This window comes from Sorghum bicolor, chromosome 1 (assembly GCF_000003195.3).
Source record: "Sorghum bicolor cultivar BTx623 chromosome 1, Sorghum_bicolor_NCBIv3, whole genome shotgun sequence".
In the NCBI taxonomy this organism is placed as follows: domain Eukaryota; kingdom Viridiplantae; phylum Streptophyta; class Magnoliopsida; order Poales; family Poaceae; genus Sorghum; species Sorghum bicolor.
Genome location: NC_012870.2, coordinates 69,475,685 through 69,494,149, shown reverse-complemented (window position 1 = coordinate 69,494,149; position 18,465 = coordinate 69,475,685). Strand labels below are relative to the sequence as shown.

The 18,465-nt window shown below is 44.1% G+C and overlaps 3 protein-coding genes across 3 annotated transcripts; all 3 read right to left on the bottom strand.

Annotated features, from left to right (window-relative positions):
• Window positions 77–3,509, bottom strand: LOC8084893. Its single transcript, XM_002465395.2, has 5 exons — window positions 3,375–3,509; window positions 2,288–3,286; window positions 1,894–2,023; window positions 1,338–1,780; window positions 77–772 (listed from the first exon to the last, which is right to left on the bottom strand). The coding sequence occupies exons 2-5, from the start codon at window positions 2,311–2,313 to the stop codon at window positions 376–378; spliced, it is 996 nt and encodes a 331-aa protein (XP_002465440.1). The 5' UTR covers window positions 2,314–3,286; window positions 3,375–3,509; the 3' UTR covers window positions 77–375.
• Window positions 2,787–8,141, bottom strand: LOC8084892 (pentatricopeptide repeat-containing protein At2g37310). The gene is made up of 3 exons (XM_002465394.2): window positions 4,916–8,141; window positions 4,195–4,470; window positions 2,787–4,112 (listed from the first exon to the last, which is right to left on the bottom strand). Exon 1 carries the CDS (start codon window positions 7,785–7,787, stop codon window positions 5,997–5,999), a length of 1,791 nt encoding a protein of 596 aa, XP_002465439.1. The 5' UTR covers window positions 7,788–8,141; the 3' UTR covers window positions 2,787–4,112; window positions 4,195–4,470; window positions 4,916–5,996.
• Window positions 8,268–13,120, bottom strand: LOC8081454 (cardiolipin synthase (CMP-forming), mitochondrial). The gene is made up of 7 exons (XM_021451433.1): window positions 12,581–13,120; window positions 10,767–10,864; window positions 10,611–10,661; window positions 10,378–10,491; window positions 9,064–9,120; window positions 8,896–8,981; window positions 8,268–8,797 (listed from the first exon to the last, which is right to left on the bottom strand). Exons 1-7 carry the CDS (start codon window positions 13,005–13,007, stop codon window positions 8,677–8,679), a joined length of 954 nt encoding a protein of 317 aa, XP_021307108.1. The 5' UTR covers window positions 13,008–13,120; the 3' UTR covers window positions 8,268–8,676.

Genomic DNA, 18,465 nt, shown 5'->3' with positions numbered 1-18,465 from the left:
TGCAGGTGAGATGCTCGTCCAGTGGATAAATGGTCCATTTTGTGAAAAGCTACTGGGACGGTATGGTCGTATCGTATAGATCCAGCAAAATGCCGTTGTCATTTCCTCTGACAACCGTATCACATTCTCTGCGATATACTCATCAGTCAACAGAAGCAAATAAAGTTAAATAGTGACTCCACATGAGCCGTCTTATTCCGTTCTCTACAGGTGCCCCTCTAAACTGCTACGTATAAGAATCACTGCGGCTGAAAATGAAGAGATGCACCCTAAACAGCGGTACGAATATTCACGCAGGCAGACAAGTGAATGTTCGACACCGTAGAAGGGGGCGAATCACAAGGTTTCGTAGTGCAGCGCGCCCGGTGGCCGGCCTCAGTGGCCGTAGAGTTCCTGGTGGGCGACGACGAGCTGCGACCGCTGCTCGATGGTGTAGCGCAGCTGCTCCTTCACCCGCCGCAGCGCCAGGAGGACGGACTCCACGTCGCCGTGCGGCTTTGGCGGCCCCGTTTGGGCGGCGGCCGCGGCCGGTTGAGGCTGGGGGTCGGCTAGAACGATCGCGAGCTTGTTGGCCTCCTCTTCTTCCTCGTGACTGCTGGCACGGACCTCTCCTGCCCGCGTCTCGTTGTCCTGCGCTCTTGGACCGTCGTCTGCTGCTGCTGCAACGAGGTGGGGGTCTACCAGCACGAGCGCTAGCCTGTCGTCGCTTTCGTAGAACGCTTCTTCGGATTTCGCTGAGCCACAGCCACTGGATGCATCAAGGTGTTGTTGCCTGGCACAAGAACGCATCACAGGAGTCATATATGCAGTAGTACGTGTGAGAAATAAACCGCAAATTATAGCTGCAGAGAAAAACGGAATGCATTTGCTTATTGTCGTTTGTTGTTACTTGTGGTCATGTGCTTTGCAAATTGCAAATGCACAATCGTTTGGGAAGTTGTCATGTTGGTTTGCTTCACTCTTCACTTCTTCAGTCTGCTGGGTGCAGGGCAATGTCCGTCCACCTCCCATGCAGGCATGCTATGCTAAAAGGCAATCATTCTGTTCTAAGGCGAAGGGAAGCACTAATTGCTTCCTCTGTACCTAGCATGGTGAAAGATGCCTAGTGGAGCTAGCATCAGGAGCTCCAAAAAAGGCAAACATTTAAGAGGAGGAATGCTGTCATAGTTCTCGCTGGAAGTCTGAAAGAAGGCAAATCCTCTAGACAAAGATAGTAATAAGACTACAATTCAGAAACTATTATGAAACGAATAACAAATCCCTGAATAAAGCTACTACTTTTTTTATCAACAAGAAAATTAACTACCAATTGGCATTGGGTTGATCTACACGCGTACCTCTCTGAATCATTGTCACCACCACTCCCCTCTGAGCTGCAGTGGGTGGTGCTTCCAGCAAGATCCACGCAAGAACCAGGCCGGGATTGCTCTGACACAACGGAGCACCAGCTCCCGTCCTGGGAGGACGAATTCACCTGAGTGCATGATCCCTCCGATGATTCCCTGGCGATGTTCCCGTCGGTGTCGGCGTCAGCGTCTCCGGAAGGAGCGGATGGCACAGAACCATCAGTGGTCAACGAGCCAGGGCCGTTCCTTTCCTCCACCTCCGGCGCCTGGTGACCGGAGCGGCCATTGGAGGAGAGCGACCCAATGGAGCCGTCCGAGAGCTCGACGTCCAGAATCTTGAGGGATTCCAGCTTCTTGATGGCCCTCCTCAGCCTCCTCTCCGCCTTGTTCCTCACCTTGACCTCGTCGGCGAGCTTCTTCTCTAGCTCGTCCAGCTGTGACCCAAACCGACCATGAAATCGACAGAGAAAAAGAGTTCAATTAGTACGTGAGCCAATAGGATGGAGCAGTACGGAATGTGCTGCAGATGGTGGGATAAGATGTGTACCCTTTTGGACAGTTGGTCGGCCTCCTCCTTTGCAGCCTTGGATGCCACCCTCTCTGCAAGAAGCCTCCCCCTCAGGCACTCCACCGTCCTCATGCCACCGCCACCGCCACCACCATCCCCACCGCTCACCCTGCAATCAATGCAACGAAACACAAATGCAGAGGCAGCTCAGAGATTGATCCTAGGATCCCAATGGAACCACCAACAAGGCAACAAGCAGCTCGATGCAAGAACTAATACTCTTAGCACCAGTTTCCAAAAGAAACAAAACAAAAGAAAAAGGAATGATGCTAGAGTCCAACGAAAGAAAAGAAAAGAAGCGATACTGGGAGGGAACCATGAAACCATCCACGAATGCAAGAAAGAACGAAGCAACTCCGGCAAGCATAGCAACCTGCATTGCACCGTCTGCGCAGCCATTCTCCGATCCTTCCCGCACCCCTCAAGCTTGGCAGCGGATGGGCGTGTGATATGATACCGGATGCTGCTTGGGCTGTGGGTAGGTAAATTGCAGCGTTTGGCGGCAGCCCCGGGTGCTTCTTGCGTGCGACTCTGACTTTTGAGCTCGCAGGCAGGGGAGGGCGCAGCGGCCAGCGGCTGCTGAATTGGAGGAGGCTTGAGGTGGAAGGTGTCTGACGCCCCCGGCGCACCGCGCCACAGCCCACAGCGCACCTATGTGGTGTGGGAGTCTGGGAGAGGAGTACCAGCGCCATGGGATTTGATGACCACAGGGGCCGCCGGTTTTTTGTCCGCGAGGCCGTGAACGCCACCCGTGAGGTGCATTACTGGCGTCACTGGAAACATCCCCTCTCTTCCACTGCACTACAGTACATTCTGCGGTCACAGCATTTTCTGCTCTTGTTTCTTTTTGCAACACTGAAAAATTGTGGATATGAGAATAGGTGATCCCTTTTTCCCCCGGTAACAGAAGTCAGAATACAAGCAAGGTCCTGAATGCAACGTTGTAGCAGCCACGTCACATGAATACAAGCCCTACCCTAAAAAAACTAATCCTGCAGGGCTGCAGATCAGTGTAGATGGTACAGATAAGAGTGCTAACGATACTAAAAGCAACGCTGTACTTACCCTTAACAATAATGCTAATACAAGTATTAACAAAGGAGATGGTCGCAGGGGACATGTGGGGCAACCGCCTTGGGCCTTGCAAACTGCAATCCTGGTTTCTGTCATCGTGTATGTATGCAAGCGGACGGCAGAAAGGGAAGCCACGTGACAGCCCCGATCCTCCTGCTGGCTGTCTGGCTCGTTCATTCAACATTCAACCCGCTTGCTGCTGTTCGACTTCGACCCCAGCCGGCCGCCCAGCCCTCCTGCTGTCCTCTTGCTGAATTTTCTTTTCCTCGTGGTTTTTAGCAGCGCCTGAAAAGAATGCCTGGCAGCCACCACCGACTTCTCGTTTGTTTCTTTTACATAAAAAATACAGTACATCTAGACGAACGAGTGCACGTAGTAGCATGTACCATGATACCAGGACAAAAATCGCGTAGAGCGTCCTTGTCGCGCTGCATGCCTCACGAGCTGACTGTGCTGCTCCCCGCGATTTGAACCGAACTGAAGTGACCTGAATCGGGGAGAGAACCGACAAGATGGCGCAGCGATAACAATGACACTTGAGCTGTCCCTGCTCGCATGTGGATTCTCAAATATACTACCAAATAGTATTCTCTAAAGAATAATGTGCTAACGAACAGTATAAGCACGCAGAGTTTGGTGAAACAAAGCATATATGATATATAGTTAACGGGAACTGACCTCTGACTGACCTGCCATGTCAAATGCAGAGAGGAATTGGCTGGAGACGTGGTGGACGGAGATTATTGGCATTCGGCACCGTCCATGCTTGTGAAGCGTGAGCCGTTTGTGAACCTACTTAAGATTCTCCTCGTGCCGCATGAGCTCCTGCTGCTGCCGTTCTTGTACCGTACGAAAATTCCTTCACCGACGAGCCAGAGCTTAACAGCCAAGAATAATTCCTTCACCCACGAGCTCAACAGCCAAGAATAATGCGCGAATAATTGGCACGAGGAAAACCGACAGTAAGCTGCGACATTTCCCCCTGGGATCATGCCAGGCCCCGTACGGTCCACAGTATTGGGTCCTCGCCTCCTCGTGCTGCTGCCACTGGAGGCCAGGCCTCGAACTGGAAGGTCTTGAGTCTTGACGCCATGGTTAGGCTTAAAGCTTCGTGCAGTCAAAAACTATGCGTTGAAAAGCAACAGGTAGAAGAAAGTGTGAAGGGACCAAAGTAGGATGACAAAGATGACGAGATGGGGACTGTACCTGTTCCACTGGGAACGGTAACTTCTAGGTACTGCAGCGCAGAAGTATCCTTCTACTTGGGGGTCCACGTCTCTCTTTTTTTTCCCCACATGATTACAGCGCGCGGTACCAAAGACCATCATTGCTGATCTGGGAGAGCGACGAACGATGATGGCCGCGGCGCTTCTCCGGCAAGTGAATGCAAGCACACACAGCCCATGCCGGTGCTCCGCGTCCGCGCGCAGGCCAGCCAAAGCCAATGCACAGACGACACCGCCTCCTTGTCCACTGATGCCGCTGGGTAGGCGTGTCACGTGCACAAAGGTATCGTCAGTATCAGCAGGCATAATACTATCGAACTATTCAAAACATTTTGAAACCTATATGGATCCAGACATAGGAACAGACAATTGGACATAATTAGCCAGGTTTCGACCCCCAACCATTTTCCTACAAATATACCAACAGCAGAGGTCGTGCCAAAAGGGAAATGGGGGTGACAAAGGCTTCTCCTGGCCTTTCTTGGTGTGTGTTTTGTTTGTGGTAGCCTAGCCTGCGACGGCCCTGCGCCTAGGCACTCTTCGAATTCTTTTGGAATTTTTAGGCACTCTGTGATCCTAAATCCTAATTATGAAATATTCCACCTTTGGAGCTATGTTTTTTTTCCCCACATATACGTCTGCTCAGATGGGAATGCAGAGTTGTTATGCTATGATTAAAGAGATGCAGGGATTATACTGACTTAGCTTCACTTGAACTCCAAGGCTCCAGAGTGAGCTGGACCACCACACGTCAAGATTGTAAGGCTGAACGCTTCACATCAACTCATCAAGGATGCCACCAGAAACATTATCATATTGCCACATCTGTGCAGCCTGTGATGAGCATATGAACCTGGGAACAACGAAATAAGAGTCATGGATATCTAGCAGTGAGGCCAGAACAACCTATGGTACAAATCAGAGAACTACATGTCTACATGCGTGCTTTTCCTTTTTGGAGTTCATGAGCTGGGAAGTAGTGAAGTAGAATGATCTAAGCATGTGAACCCTGATCCACACACACAAGGGCACAAAAAGACAGATCTTGTTGTGCTAGCTCCATGCAGTTCTGATTCTAATGCCAGAATAGGGTGGGGTCTAAGGGACAAGCGAAGTAGTCTGTGCATTTGATTTAATAGAGAGAACAATATGCTCAGAAAAGCATGATAGACTGTAGAAATATGCATTGTATTCTACATCGTTACATAAAAGCTATGGTGTTCCCACACTGTAGAGATTGAAAACTTCATCTGTCACTAGAGCAACTTCTGTTGATGCAGTGAATAGCCTTCTGCATGTAGCTTATTTGGTGCTCCATCTAGGACTGGGATTCAGCTTATGCCTGCAGATCCTGAAAATCCAAATTAGATTGCTACTGCTTCCAAAGTTTTTACATTCACAGAATCTTCTGTTGTTTCGGAAGCTATCACCTTGTAAAGATAAGAAGGTCATGGAATGTTGCTCTCATTGGTTTGAATTCTTATGCGTATTGGGCCTACATTAGTTAATCAATCAAATCAATACGACCAGCCACACAGTTGAGAGTGAAATGATGTGGTCCAAATAGCTCTAGAAGTCAGGTGTGCTCTCAAGCATGATAATCACATCTCAACTATTAGATCTTTTGAATGCCATCAACAAAACTTGTCTTCATCTAACACTGGCTGTGCACAAACTATTTTATATAATTCAGATCAATTAATCCATCAACAACCACATGGCTTTGTGGCACGCTTGCTTGATGTATATGCAGCAACAAAGCATGCAGATCACTGAAACCCCTCAATTCCAACTACACCCAGGAACCTTCTCCAACCCAACTCCCCACATCATGCTCCTTATGATCTCAGCTTCTTCCCATTTGCCAGCATTTGAGTACAAATTTGCCATCACAATGTAATTACCGGTGTTCTTAGGCTCAATTATAAATAGTCGATCGAATACAAATCTACCAAGCTCAACATCACCAAATTCTGCTGCTCCGTTAAGCAATGGACCCCAGACCTTTGCATTTGGTTCAAATGGCATGCTGTTGACAAGCTCAAGTGCATCCTTTAGCATTCCTGCACGGCTGAATGCAGAAACCATGCAGGCGTATTGCTCCATCACTGGATTGATACCAAACAAAACCTGCATGGAGTTAAAAACTTTACGCGCATCAGCTACCTTGCCAGTATAAGCACAAGCTGTAAGCACAGCAGTGAAGGCTATGGTATCCGGTCTGATGCGAGCATTGGCCATCTCATTGAACAGACACAATGCCTCTGCAGCTTCTCCATGAGCCGCAACAGCGGATATGATTGATGTCCATACAATTTTGCTTCTATCACCAGTTGATTTAAAGACCCTCAGAGACCCATCAAGAAATCCAGCCTTTGAGTAAGCATCAATCAATGCAGTCACAACACTAATACTCTGATCATAGTTGTTTCTGATCGCATACCCATGTGCTTGCTTCACTCCCAGTAGGGTGGAGAACAAATGAACTGAAGGAATGATGATTGAAAGTGTGGCTGAATTGGGTAGAATTCCAGAACCAATCATCTCATTCAGTAGTCCAAGCACTTCAGACTGGCGACCATTTTGAACCAATCCAGCAATCACTGCATTCCAAATGCTGATACCTTGAGCATCTGATCGCTGGAATAGCTCCATTCCCTTGTCGACATGCCCATGGTTCATGTAACCAGTAATCATGGCACTGTAACTGACTGCATCTTTCTTGGGCATCCTTTCAAACAACTCTCTTGCATACTGCAATTTTCCACATTTGGCATAAAACCCAACTGTTGAGTTCCACACTGCGACGTCCATATCAAGCCCATTCTCGGCAGCAAAGCGATGCACTCTTACCCCATAATCGATAGCCTTGAGCTGCGCACAAGCATGCAATATGCTAGCCACGGTGACGCTGTTGGGTCTAACACCACCAGCACCATGAACGCTCGCTAACTCCTGAAATAGCTCCAGGCACTCCCGGTACCACCCTGCACGAGCGTAAGCAGATATCAACGAGTTCCAGGACACCACGTCTCGCTGCGGCATTTTGTCAAATACCGCGCGAGCAGAGCGCGAATCTCCGGCGTTCGCGTACGCGGTGATGAGACCATTGGACACGAACAGGTCGTCCCCAAAGCCGCGCTGGACCGCGACGGCGTGAAACTCCGCGGCGACGAGTGCAGACAACCTCGGTCCGGACTCGGCGAGCGACTTGAGGAGCGCAGAGAGCGTGATCTCGTCGGGAGAGATGCCGGATGCGGCGAAGAAGCGCACCGCGGCGGAGGGATCGGGCGAGTGGAGCGAGAGTGCAATGAGGATGGCGTTCCAGGCGAAGACGCTGGGACGCGGGATGGCGTCGAACACCCTGCGTGCGTCGTCAAGGCGTCCTGTGCGGGAGTAGAGGGAGATGAGCTTGGAGGCGAGGAAGTTGGACGGCGTAACTGAGAGAGCGATGAGGCGGGCGTGGAGCTGGCGGCCGGCGGCGAGGTGGCCGGAGTCCGCGCAGAGCTGGATGAGGTGGCCGTACGCCCGAGGGTCCGGCGGCACGGCGGTGAGCCACGACGGGAGCTTCATTCCCTCTTCCTAAACGGCTACTCGATTAAAGGCAGGGCAGTGGGTTAAACAGTCTTTTCATAAAATAAATTCCATATTATAAATTAAAGAAACCAATTTTTTATAATATTTCCATAAGAAATTCCAGATAAATTACAGAAACCGATTTTTTTATAAGACTTCCATAAGTTGGATTGCGAATCCAAATTTGGCGGTCAAAGATTGATTAGAATGTGACAACTTTTATTCATTAAAATGTGAAGTGTTTCTTAAGGAAAAAAGACTAGCCAAATTTACTGATTTAGCAACTCTTTAAGATAGATTTAACAAAGAAATACTAAACTACCTCCAACAGAAATACTAGAGTACTCCAATCGATTCTGTAAACCAAGAGGCTGCATGTTCAAATAAACTATCTAAAAGTAGAGAGTAAATAAGATGGAAAGACTGCTAAAGTTGCTAAGTCATTTTCAGGGTCTTACACATTGGAGACGGGATACGTACACATAGAGACGGGATACTGTCACCCCTGAAAAGAATACTTGTATGCTCCTGGCATATGATATTATGTGTAGATTACAATGGAACTCCACACGCACAAACCTCCGGGTTTTGTGTTCGTATAAGGTTACAATCTTCTGCATTGGACTTGCAGACTAAAATCCGATTACGCACGCAGGGTCACATCATATCTTGTTTCTAAGAATCTAATAGGATCCTGGCAGCTTCAGCAAATTTGGCGGCAAATCCACCAAAAATAGATGACGCACAAGTTACTGAGGAATGAGGATCACAACCAGCTTTGGCACAGGCTACCAAATCAACTAAACAGCCTTCCAAAAGTTGTACGATCATGAATGGAACCTCGCCTTGCTTCTGTTTCTTCTATTACACTATATATATGCTAATACTATTTTAGAAGTATCCGCCATATCTTTCTCATGTACACCACTAGGGACCATATGGCGAGTCCAGCGGAAACGTAAAGTAGAGCAACACCAGGGGCAGCTAGAGCACCTTGCGCAGGCAGACTGCAAAACAGTGTGCATAACCCGAACCATGCCATGTATCAGTTGGAAAAAGGAAACAATAGCAAAGGTACTTCACGGACAAATGAAACTTCATGTACCTTGGGTCTCTGCTGGCGAGAAGCAGAGTCAGTGCTGTCATCTGTGTTGCTGTCTTCCACTTCCCTAAGTTGTTAACTGCAACCGCCTGTTGTGGCAAGTTGAAATTTCTTTAGTTGTTGAACTTCTATTTATACAATGGACAGAAGAGTAATAGAGGATAGAGGAACCTCAAGAACTTTGCTATTCTGAGATGCAGCCCACTCTCTCACAGCTGACATTGTAATCTACATACAAACAGACAAGAAAAAAGTGATGTCAGATTTTTACCCCGTGGCAAGCAAGCAAGCTCTCCCATACCGCGTAGGCACATAGCAGCAGCAATTAACTCGTACCACAAAGCAGCAGAATCAACTTTTATCCATTACTAAAAAGGAAAATGGACACATAAACTAAGAACACTAGCAGACTGAGGAAATGCGTAGCCACACAGCAGAATCAACTTTTCCCATTCTCAACTAAGAAAAACTCTCCCTCAAGCAAAGGGGATCAGCTCTCCATCCCCATTCCTTCCCAGGTGCTCAACACGGCTGTTCACATTCATCACAGACATGACCCTGTGCCACTGAACCACCACGCCACCGGGACAGCACGTGCCACCGCACCAGGTTATGTGACGTGACACCATGAGAGAAGAGAGTAGTGTGGGCATGTAGGCCGCATTGTTGGGTGCCATGCTGCCACAGTGCCAGGTGCTAGGCGTGACTCGGTAGGGATCAGGTGACCGTGAGAGAGAAGAGAGGGAGAGGAAAAGGAGAATGGTGAGGAAGGAAAAAATAAATTGACCCACTGGCATGTAGGTCTACATGTACAGATGTCGTGTGAGGTAAAGGGGTGATGTTAAAAGAGATTTTCTGCAATACCCATCCCTCGTATCCCATGTATGTTAAAAGGGATTCCCACTATAGATGATTTAAAGGGAAAATGGATAGGGGATTGCTATAGATGCTCTAAAGCCACTCACGATAGCACATTCATAGGAAGGTTATCACTTATCAGACAAATCTCATGATTTCCCTAGCTTAACTTTTATGGCAACATAGGACCTGTTTGGTAAAGCTACTGATTCTATGATGGAGTAATTCAGGTGGGGAGCAGGTGGAAACTAATTCTAGAGTGGTTTTGGTGAGAATTGAATGGGGAGCATTTTTTTAGCTCCCAATGTAAATGGAGAAACGATTCTTGTCATATTCCCACCAGAATCTAGTTGTGTTTAGAGATTCCCATGGAGAATCTGGAGCTGGGAACACTCATAAATAGCCCCAAGTTAATGACCAGGATGGTAACTGTAAGTTGAGGGATAAACATAGAGATAATGTCAGCTAAGCAGACAGTAATTCATAAACATATATATCAACATAAGTCGCAACAGCATTCTGAAATTTCCAGATCTATGATTCCTCACCAAGACAAAAAAAAAATAATTAACAAATGGTTTCACTAAATGCTTTGGAAGTGGCAATGCAGATTGGCAGAGTAACTACCTCTCTCCCAATGATAGCAATTGAAGGGACTGTTAGAAGCCATGGTCCATCATTGAGAAGTGATGTTTCCAAAGGTTTGGTGCATAGCAAAACTAATGTTGCGGCTACCATAAGCTGCAGCAAAGAATTAGAGCAATAAAGTTAGATCCTGTGAGTAGCTTATCTTTTGAGAACTGATAGTGTTAAGTTGTAAACATGCCAGAAAATGGTGGGCAGCAGAGAGAGAAAGAAACCTTGTCAGCCACAGGATCAAGAAATGCACCAAAAGGTGTTCCTAGCTGCATCTGTATATAAACCAGATCATCAGGATCAGGAAATGTAAATGAGTAAAAAAACACTGGAACAGCAACCCAGTCTAGCATTTAATTCAGATAATATCTTTTACCTACCTTTCTAGCAATATAACCATCTAGCCAATCAGTGACTGCAGCAGCAAGGAAGATGCCTGTTGTGGCCGTAGCTGCCCATGGACCCTCCATGTAGAAAGCTGTTGATGGTAGAAATGAAAACAAATGGTTAAAAAGGAGAGAGAGAGAGAGAGAGAGAGAGAGAAACAAGCCAATTAAACAATACATCTGGAGTCAAATAAACACTATTAGGTTGAACATAAGCACCAAACATAACAAATTGTAAACGCGTATAAATAGCAGCGCCCAACAGAAACCAACAGAAGTATATTGTGTTAGAAGAATAGTGCATGGTGCTTAATCCTGCTACACAGAAGCAGAAGAAAAGACAAAGTTGCTCAAGGAGGTTCGTGATCAAGTCCAACTGCATGAAAATTAAGTTGTTGGACCCTTTATGGAAAACAAACAATTCTCACTCCGGTAACCAAACAAGTAATGTTTCTTTACTCTATATGGATGATAATTATCATGTCCATCCAAATAGATGCACCGACTCTGCGTCAGCAAGATCTAAAAGAAGATGCATGTGCAAAGTCATTTCAATCAAGCTTTGGGCTGTTAGGATATACAAAAGCAAATTATCGTGAAGTATTGTTTCTTTACTTTATATGGATGATAAGTATCGTGCCAATCCATTTAATAGCTGCACTGACTCCGTGCATCAACAAGAGCTAAAAAACAATGCATGTGCATAGTCATTTCAATAAAACTTTGGGCTGTTAGCACTTGGACTTATGAAGACTGGCAATGGCTACACATGTTTCAACCAGCATCATTTCACAATGAAATTGATAAAATTGCGGTAACCACAAATTTTGCTGTTTAAGCTCCATAAAAGATCCCTGAGGTTTACGTGCTGTAGCACATAGCCACAATTTTTCTGATCCTAAGACCTAATACAACTTTCAAGAGACTTCAGTATAAGGCCAGACTATAGTATCTGGGCAGCATCTCTTCCACCACAACCACCTCATACAGCTTGATGTGCAGGTTGTGGAAGGTGCTGGCCAGGCACTGCAGGTTGGGTTTATTAAGGAGTGGGCCATTGTGTAATTTAAGAAACACCAAACCTTTAGTTGTGTGCCACAGTCCTGAACCCCCAAGGTTATGGGCAACTTGGATCATAAACTATTTTCGTAGGTAGTTAAGGCGAACATAAATTGTTTGTGGAAGTTACACGTATGTACAGGCGAACATAAATTGTTTGTGGAAGTTACACGTATGTACTGGCAGTTCAAGATTGAAGACAGTGAGGCCTTGTTTAGTTCGATTCCCCGTCACATCGAATCTTGCGGCACATGCATGAAGCATTAAATATAGATGAAAACAAAAACTAATTACACAGTTTACCTGTAAATCGCGAGACGAATCTTTTGATCCTAGTTAGTCTATGATTGGATAATATTTGCCACAAACAAACAAAAGTGCTACAGTAGCGAAATCCAAAATTTTCCACAAACTAAACAAGGCCTTAGGGAGGTTAAAAACATTCATATAACACCTCCGGCATCTGTCACTGTTTCTCATTAGTGAATAAATAATTCGATGAATTTGTTCCAGCAACAAACTTGCAACGAAAGTGGCCTTTTTAGGCTTTACTTGTTATAGTTTTTCTCCTACTCAGTCGAAGACTTCATCACCACCGCAGGCTTCCAACATTTACTACATATACAAACGAAAAGCGCCAAAAAGAAAGAAACCAAACTTCCCGTATGCACCCGCCAACACGTCATGATCCAACCAGCAGAAGCAGAGGAAAAAGAAAAGGTAAAAGAAAATAAACAGGATTAACTTACTGCTGATCAGGAGCGGCACGGCAGCGACGCGGCCAATAGTAAGCACGGTGGGCAGCGTGAGCAGCCTGGGCGGCGCGGTGGCGGGCTCCTCCTTGGTCATCCCGTTCACCGCCGGCACGTCCTTGGCGAGCCCGTTCACCGCCGGCACCGGCCTCTTCCTGGCCCCGACCCCCGCCTCAGATCCCATCGCCTCGCCGCCGGAATGCGGCGCGGCGCACAGCCCCCGCGCCGCCGACGGCCACCGGAACCGGCGGGCTGCGGCGGCGAGAGCGGGCGCCGTGGTCGGCAGGCGGCGGCCGGCGGGCGGAGGAGGGTGAGGAGAAGGGGCGGGGGCGTGGATCCGGGCCGCCGCGCGGGGGGAGAAGAAGGGCTTGGCGGCTGCGGCTTTGAGGAGGAGGGATGCGTGCGTGGCGACGGATGTGGGCATGGGGCGGATTGATTCCTCCTACTCTTGTGGGTGGGCTGGCTGGGGTTGGGGGAAAAGGAGGCGTAGGCAGCAGGCGCGTAGAGGGGCGGGGCGGGACGGGGACAGGGGACGGGGAGGCCTCGTCTCGTCGCGTAGAGCGAGGGCGATAGAGGGGAGGAGCCGAGGAGGGCCAAATCCGGGGGGTCGCGCGAGAACGGCGATTGATTGATTGATTGATTTTTTTTTTTGAGCAAAAAAACGGCGATTGATTGATGGGACGCAGCACCGCAGGGGGGGAGTCGGGTTCTGGTTCGGCCGGGTACTGGTGGGCTGGCCAACGGCTGGATCCCACTGAGCAGCGAGCATTTGGGTGGTGGCGCAGGTGCTCGTGGCTGTGGCCTCGTGGGGCCGCCGGGGATCTGGATCTGGGCTCTGTCGATTGCTGGCTTGCGCTACTGCTTGGCGTCCGGGGGAAGTATCTTGTGTTGTAGGCCACTTGTTTAGGCCTTGTTCAGTTCTCGAAAAGCGATACGGTAGTATTTTCGTTTTTATTTTACAAATATTATTTAATTATAGAGTAATTAGGTTTAAAAGATTCGTCTCGCGATTTACAGATGAACTGTACAATTAGTTTTTATTTTCATATATATTTAATACACCATGTATGTGTTGCAAGATTCGATGTGATAGAAAATCTTAAAAAAATTTGGAAACTAAACAAGACCGATGCGAAATTCTTTTAGATTTCGCTACTGTAGCACTTTCGTTTGTTTGTGGCAAATATTGTCTAATTATAAACTAACTAGAGTCAAAAAATTCGTCTCGCGATTTACAATCAAACTGTATAATTAGTTTTTGTTTTCATCTATATTTAGTGTTTTATACATGTGCCGCAAGATTTGATGTGACGAGAAATTTTGAAAATTTTTTGGATTTTGGCGGTAACTACACAAGGCCCACGTCGTGCAGTCGGAGTGACATGGCAGAACGTCGACGGGCGAGAGGTACGTGGCCCGTTACATGACGACACGACAGCCCTTATTTTAACCTCCACCGACTCAGTCGTACTCCCTCTCACTCATAAATAAACGTATTTTTTTAACTTCTGTTATTCATATTTGACCGTTAGTTTTATTTTAAAAAAATAATAAAAATTGTTTATTTTTTATAACTTATTTTATTGTTAGATGTATTTTTAAAATAATTTATCTATATTATTATTTGTATAAAAAATTAAATAAAATAAATGATTAAACATAAATTGTATCCGTAAAAAATGTATTTATTTGTGAGGACGGAGGGAGTATGCGTGTGTTCGCGGTCGGCACGACTCTTCTTGCATAATATTTTAGGCCAGTTTAAAAATTTTTAGAAAAATAACTCACTTTTGTTTTTATTTAACAAATATTGTTAAATAATAAAGTAATTAGGCTTAAAAAATTCATCTCGCGATTTACAGACAAACTGTGTAATTAGTTTTTATTTTCATCTATATTTAATACTTCATGCATATGTCGTTGATGTGATGAGAATCTTCAAAAGTTTTGGGTTTTTGAGGTGAACTATTTGGCCCTGTTTAGATTGGAGATCAAAAAATTTTAGGTGTTATATCGGATGTGTCGGAAGGATGTCTGGAGAGGTTTTAGTAACTAATAAAAAAACAAATTATATAGCTCGTCTCAAAACTGCAAGATAAATCTATTAAGCACATATGGGTTACTGTAGCACTTAAGGCTAATCATGGACTAACTAGGCTTAAAAGATTCGTGTCGTGATTTTCAACCAAACTATGTAATTAGTTTTTTTTATCTACATTTAACGTTTCATGCATGTGTCCAAAGATTCGATGGTATGGATGAAAATTTTTTAGGTGGAGAACTAAACATGGCCTGAGGCCTGTTTAGATTGTAGATGAAAAAATTTTGAGTGTCACATCGGATGTGTTGGAATGATGTCGGGAGGGGTTTTTAGAAACTAATAAAAAAATTACATAGCTCGTCTAGAAACTGCAAGACAAATCTATTAAACATAACTAATTTGTCATTAGAGCATCTCCAACAACTTAGTAAAATTTACTTGTCAAATCTTGAGTTATAGCAAGTTGCTAATTTGTTTAGTAAAAGAAAAAAGGATGTGTCTCCAATAAGTTGCTATTCTCACTTGGTAAAAATAGAGGATGACAGATGGGACCCGCTCACTTGGTAAAAGAATATGTGTCTCCAACAAGTTGCGCTCGGGATAGCAACTTGGGATAGCAACTTGACAAATCTCGGCAGTAGAAACCTCTGGATAGCAACTTGGGAAATTTAGCAAGTTGAGATAAGGAGTTGTTGGAGGAGGATTTTTATGCTTTTAGCAAATTTGGTAGGATAGCATGTTGAAATACCAAGTTATTGGAGATGCTCTTAGCACATGTGGGTTACTGTAGCCCTTACGGCTACTCATGGACTAACTAGGCTTAAAAGATTCATCTCACGATTTTCAATCAAATTGTGTAATTAGTTTATTTTATTATCTACATTTGATGTTTCATACATGCGTCCAAACATTCGATGGGATGATGAAAATTTTTTGGGTGGGGAACTAAGGCCCTGTTTAGATTGAAGATGAAAATTATTTTATGTCACATCGAATGTGTCAGAAGGATGTCGGGAGAGGTTTTTAGAAACTAATAAAAAAATAAATTACATAGCTTGTCAGGAAACTGCAAGACAAATCTATTAAGTATAATTAATCTGTCATTAGCATATGTGAGTTACTATAGCACTTAAGGCCAATCATGGAGTAACTAGGCTTAAAAGATTCATCTTGCGATTTTCAACCAAACTTTATCTAAAGATTTGATGGGATGGACGAAAAAATTTTGGTCGGAAAACTAAATAGAGCCTAAACAGGCCAGAGTTTTTTAAAAAAATCCTTCCAGCGGCATCAAGTGTACTACTGCTCAACTGAATACTTTTGTGGACGTGACAAGTCATGCGAGCCACGGCAAGGTTTGCTGGCTTTTCTCTGGGCTTCTTTGGGCCTTGATTAGTTCTCAAAGATTTTCAAGATTTTTTATTACATCGAATTTTGATGGTATATTAAATGAAAATAAAAACTAATTGCACGGTTCATTTATAAATCGCGAGACGAATTTTTTAAAACTTGTTACTCCATATTTGGACAATGTTTGTCAAATAAAAACGAAAATGTTATAATGTCGAAATCCAAAACTTTTTGCGAACTGAACAAGGCCTTGGTGATGCTGATCTTGTCATTTTATATGAAATTATGTCTTGTTTAGTTCCGAAAAATTTTAGTTTTGGTTAATGCAGTATTTTTGTTTGTATTTGACAAATATTATCTAATCACGAATTAACTAGACTTAAAAGATCTTTCTTGTAATTTATAGGTAAATTATATAATTAATTTTTATTTTCATATATATTTAATACTTCATACATGTATTAAAAGATTCTGATGTGTCAGTTAAAAAGTTTTTTATTTTTTGGTGGAACTAAACAAGAGCTATGCTCGCATCCGACTGGGCCCCCCATTTGCAGTTCGCCCAATATAAAGTCTATGTTATATTAGTATAGTAGGCTTGTTTACTTTCAAAAAAAAATGCAAAATAGGAATAGTAATATTTTTATTTGTATTTGACAAATATTGTCCAATCATATACTAACTAGACTTAAAAGATTTATTTCGCAAAGTATAGGTAACTGTGTAATTAGTTATTTATTTATCTATATTTAGTGTTTCATACATGTGTCGCAAGATTCGATGTGATATGGAATATGAACATTTTTGCAAAAAAAAATTGGGAACTAAACAAGGCCCATGTGTATGATATGATAGGCCTTGTTTAGTTGGTGCGTGAAAATTTTTTGGATGTCACATTTAATGTTTCATAGGATGTCGGAAGGAATATTTGGATACTAAAAAACTAATTATATAACTAGTCTGAAAACTACGAGACGAATTTATCAAGACTAATTAATGTGTCATTACCATACTATAGCATTTAAGGCTAATCATGGACTAATTAGACTTAAAAGATTCTTCTGGTGATTTCCAACTAAACTGTGTAATTAGTTTTTATTTTCGTCTATATCTAATACTCCATGCATGTGTCCAAAGATTTGATGTGATGGATGAAAAAAATGGGTGGGAAACTAAAGAAGGCCTAAGACAATAAAAGTATGCTACAATAATAACTAAAATAAAACGATATAGTAGTTATATTAAATAAAACGATATAGTAGTTATATTTTTCTTTTGTGGGAGTGATTTACAATATCACTAGCTTGAAAAAAATCCAAAACATCGTGACACTTTAAAAAAGTCGATATTGTGAATAGATAGATACATCGTGACACAAAAAAAAAAGTCTCGTTTTGGATAAACTTTGTCTGACTTCAGTTTCTTGATGTGTTATGCAATAATATATACACAGTAGCAAGGAGATATTATTATTGTTTTTCAAAATACAATGGATCACAAAGTGTTCCCCTGCGTTTTTCTAGTAATAAGGAGCTATAAAGCCAAGAAAAGTCATGCCAACAACCCATAATTTAGGTATGGCAAAGATATTTTTGGAAGCATGGACTGCTGATGTCACCTAATTTGTCTTTGAGTATGGTCGCTGATGTAAAAAGTCATGGCTGAAAATACCATTCGCTGATTTATTACGAGAGAAAAATACTGTTGGCTCACAGAAAAAATATAGTTTATAAGACAAGGTAACATACTCTAGTTTTGTTTAGATGTGAAAACTTTTTAGATTTCGCTGTTGTAGCACTTTTGTTTGTTTGTGGTAAATATTATTTAATTATAGACTAACTAAAATCAAAAGATTTATCTCGCGATTTATAGATAAACTGTGTAATTAGTTTTTATTTTCATCTATATTTAATGTTTCATGCCGTAAGATTCGATGTGACGGAAATCTTGAAAACTTTTGTTTTTTGATAACCTAAACAAGCCTAGGTTCGTTTCTAGTCCGGCAACGGGGACTGTGGGCCTTGTCATGAAAAAAAATCGTACAATACTCTTTCCATGGATCGTCATCGACCGTCTCGCGACCCCGCGAAATGGACCGACTGTGCCAGCCCACAACATAACCGTAATAAAAGGAAGGAAGGCGGACCAAGACCTACATCTCGCGACTCCGTAGGCTCGCGGGCCGGCCTCCTGGGCGCAAGGTCGGCTAGCAAGCACGCACCTTTGGGCCGAGAGAAGGGGGCCCAGGTTTCGCCGCCGGCCCGTGCGCGACGCGCAAACTGGCGCACGGTCCGAAACGTGGAGAGAGAGAATCTGCAAGCTGCCCGCCGCGACATCAGGAACGCGTTTTTTTTTTTGCGTGTACACAAATCTTAAAAGCATTTTTGAATGGTAGGAGATAAGCAGAGCATCTCTAACAGTTTGTTAAAAATTGTTTGCTATATCTTGAGTTTTAACAACTTGCTAAAAGTTTTGGCAAGTGAAAAAAATG

What these genes read in the sequence shown, in the direction of transcription:
- LOC8084893 (XM_002465395.2), bottom strand. Translation starts at nt 2,313, where the DNA reads ATGGCTGCGCAGACGGTGCAATGCAG. An exon ending in GCGCAGACGGTGCAATGCAG is followed by an intron (nt 2,024 to 2,287) that starts GTTGCTATGCTT and finishes CATTGATTGCAG; the next exon opens with GGTGAGCGGTGGGGATGGTG. An exon ending in GGTGACAATGATTCAGAGAG is followed by an intron (nt 773 to 1,337) that starts GTACGCGTGTAG and finishes TTCTTGTGCCAG; the next exon opens with GCAACAACACCTTGATGCAT.
- LOC8084892 (XM_002465394.2), bottom strand. Translation starts at nt 7,787, where the DNA reads ATGAAGCTCCCGTCGTGGCTCACCGCCGTGCCGCCGGACCCTCGGGCG.
- LOC8081454 (XM_021451433.1), bottom strand. Translation starts at nt 13,007, where the DNA reads ATGCCCACATCCGTCGCCACGCACGCATCCCTCCTCCTCAAAGCCGCA. An exon ending in CGTGCCGCTCCTGATCAGCA is followed by an intron (nt 10,865 to 12,580) that starts GTAAGTTAATCC and finishes TACCATCAACAG; the next exon opens with CTTTCTACATGGAGGGTCCA. An exon ending in TTGATCCTGTGGCTGACAAG is followed by an intron (nt 10,492 to 10,610) that starts GTTTCTTTCTCT and finishes TCTTTGCTGCAG; the next exon opens with CTTATGGTAGCCGCAACATT.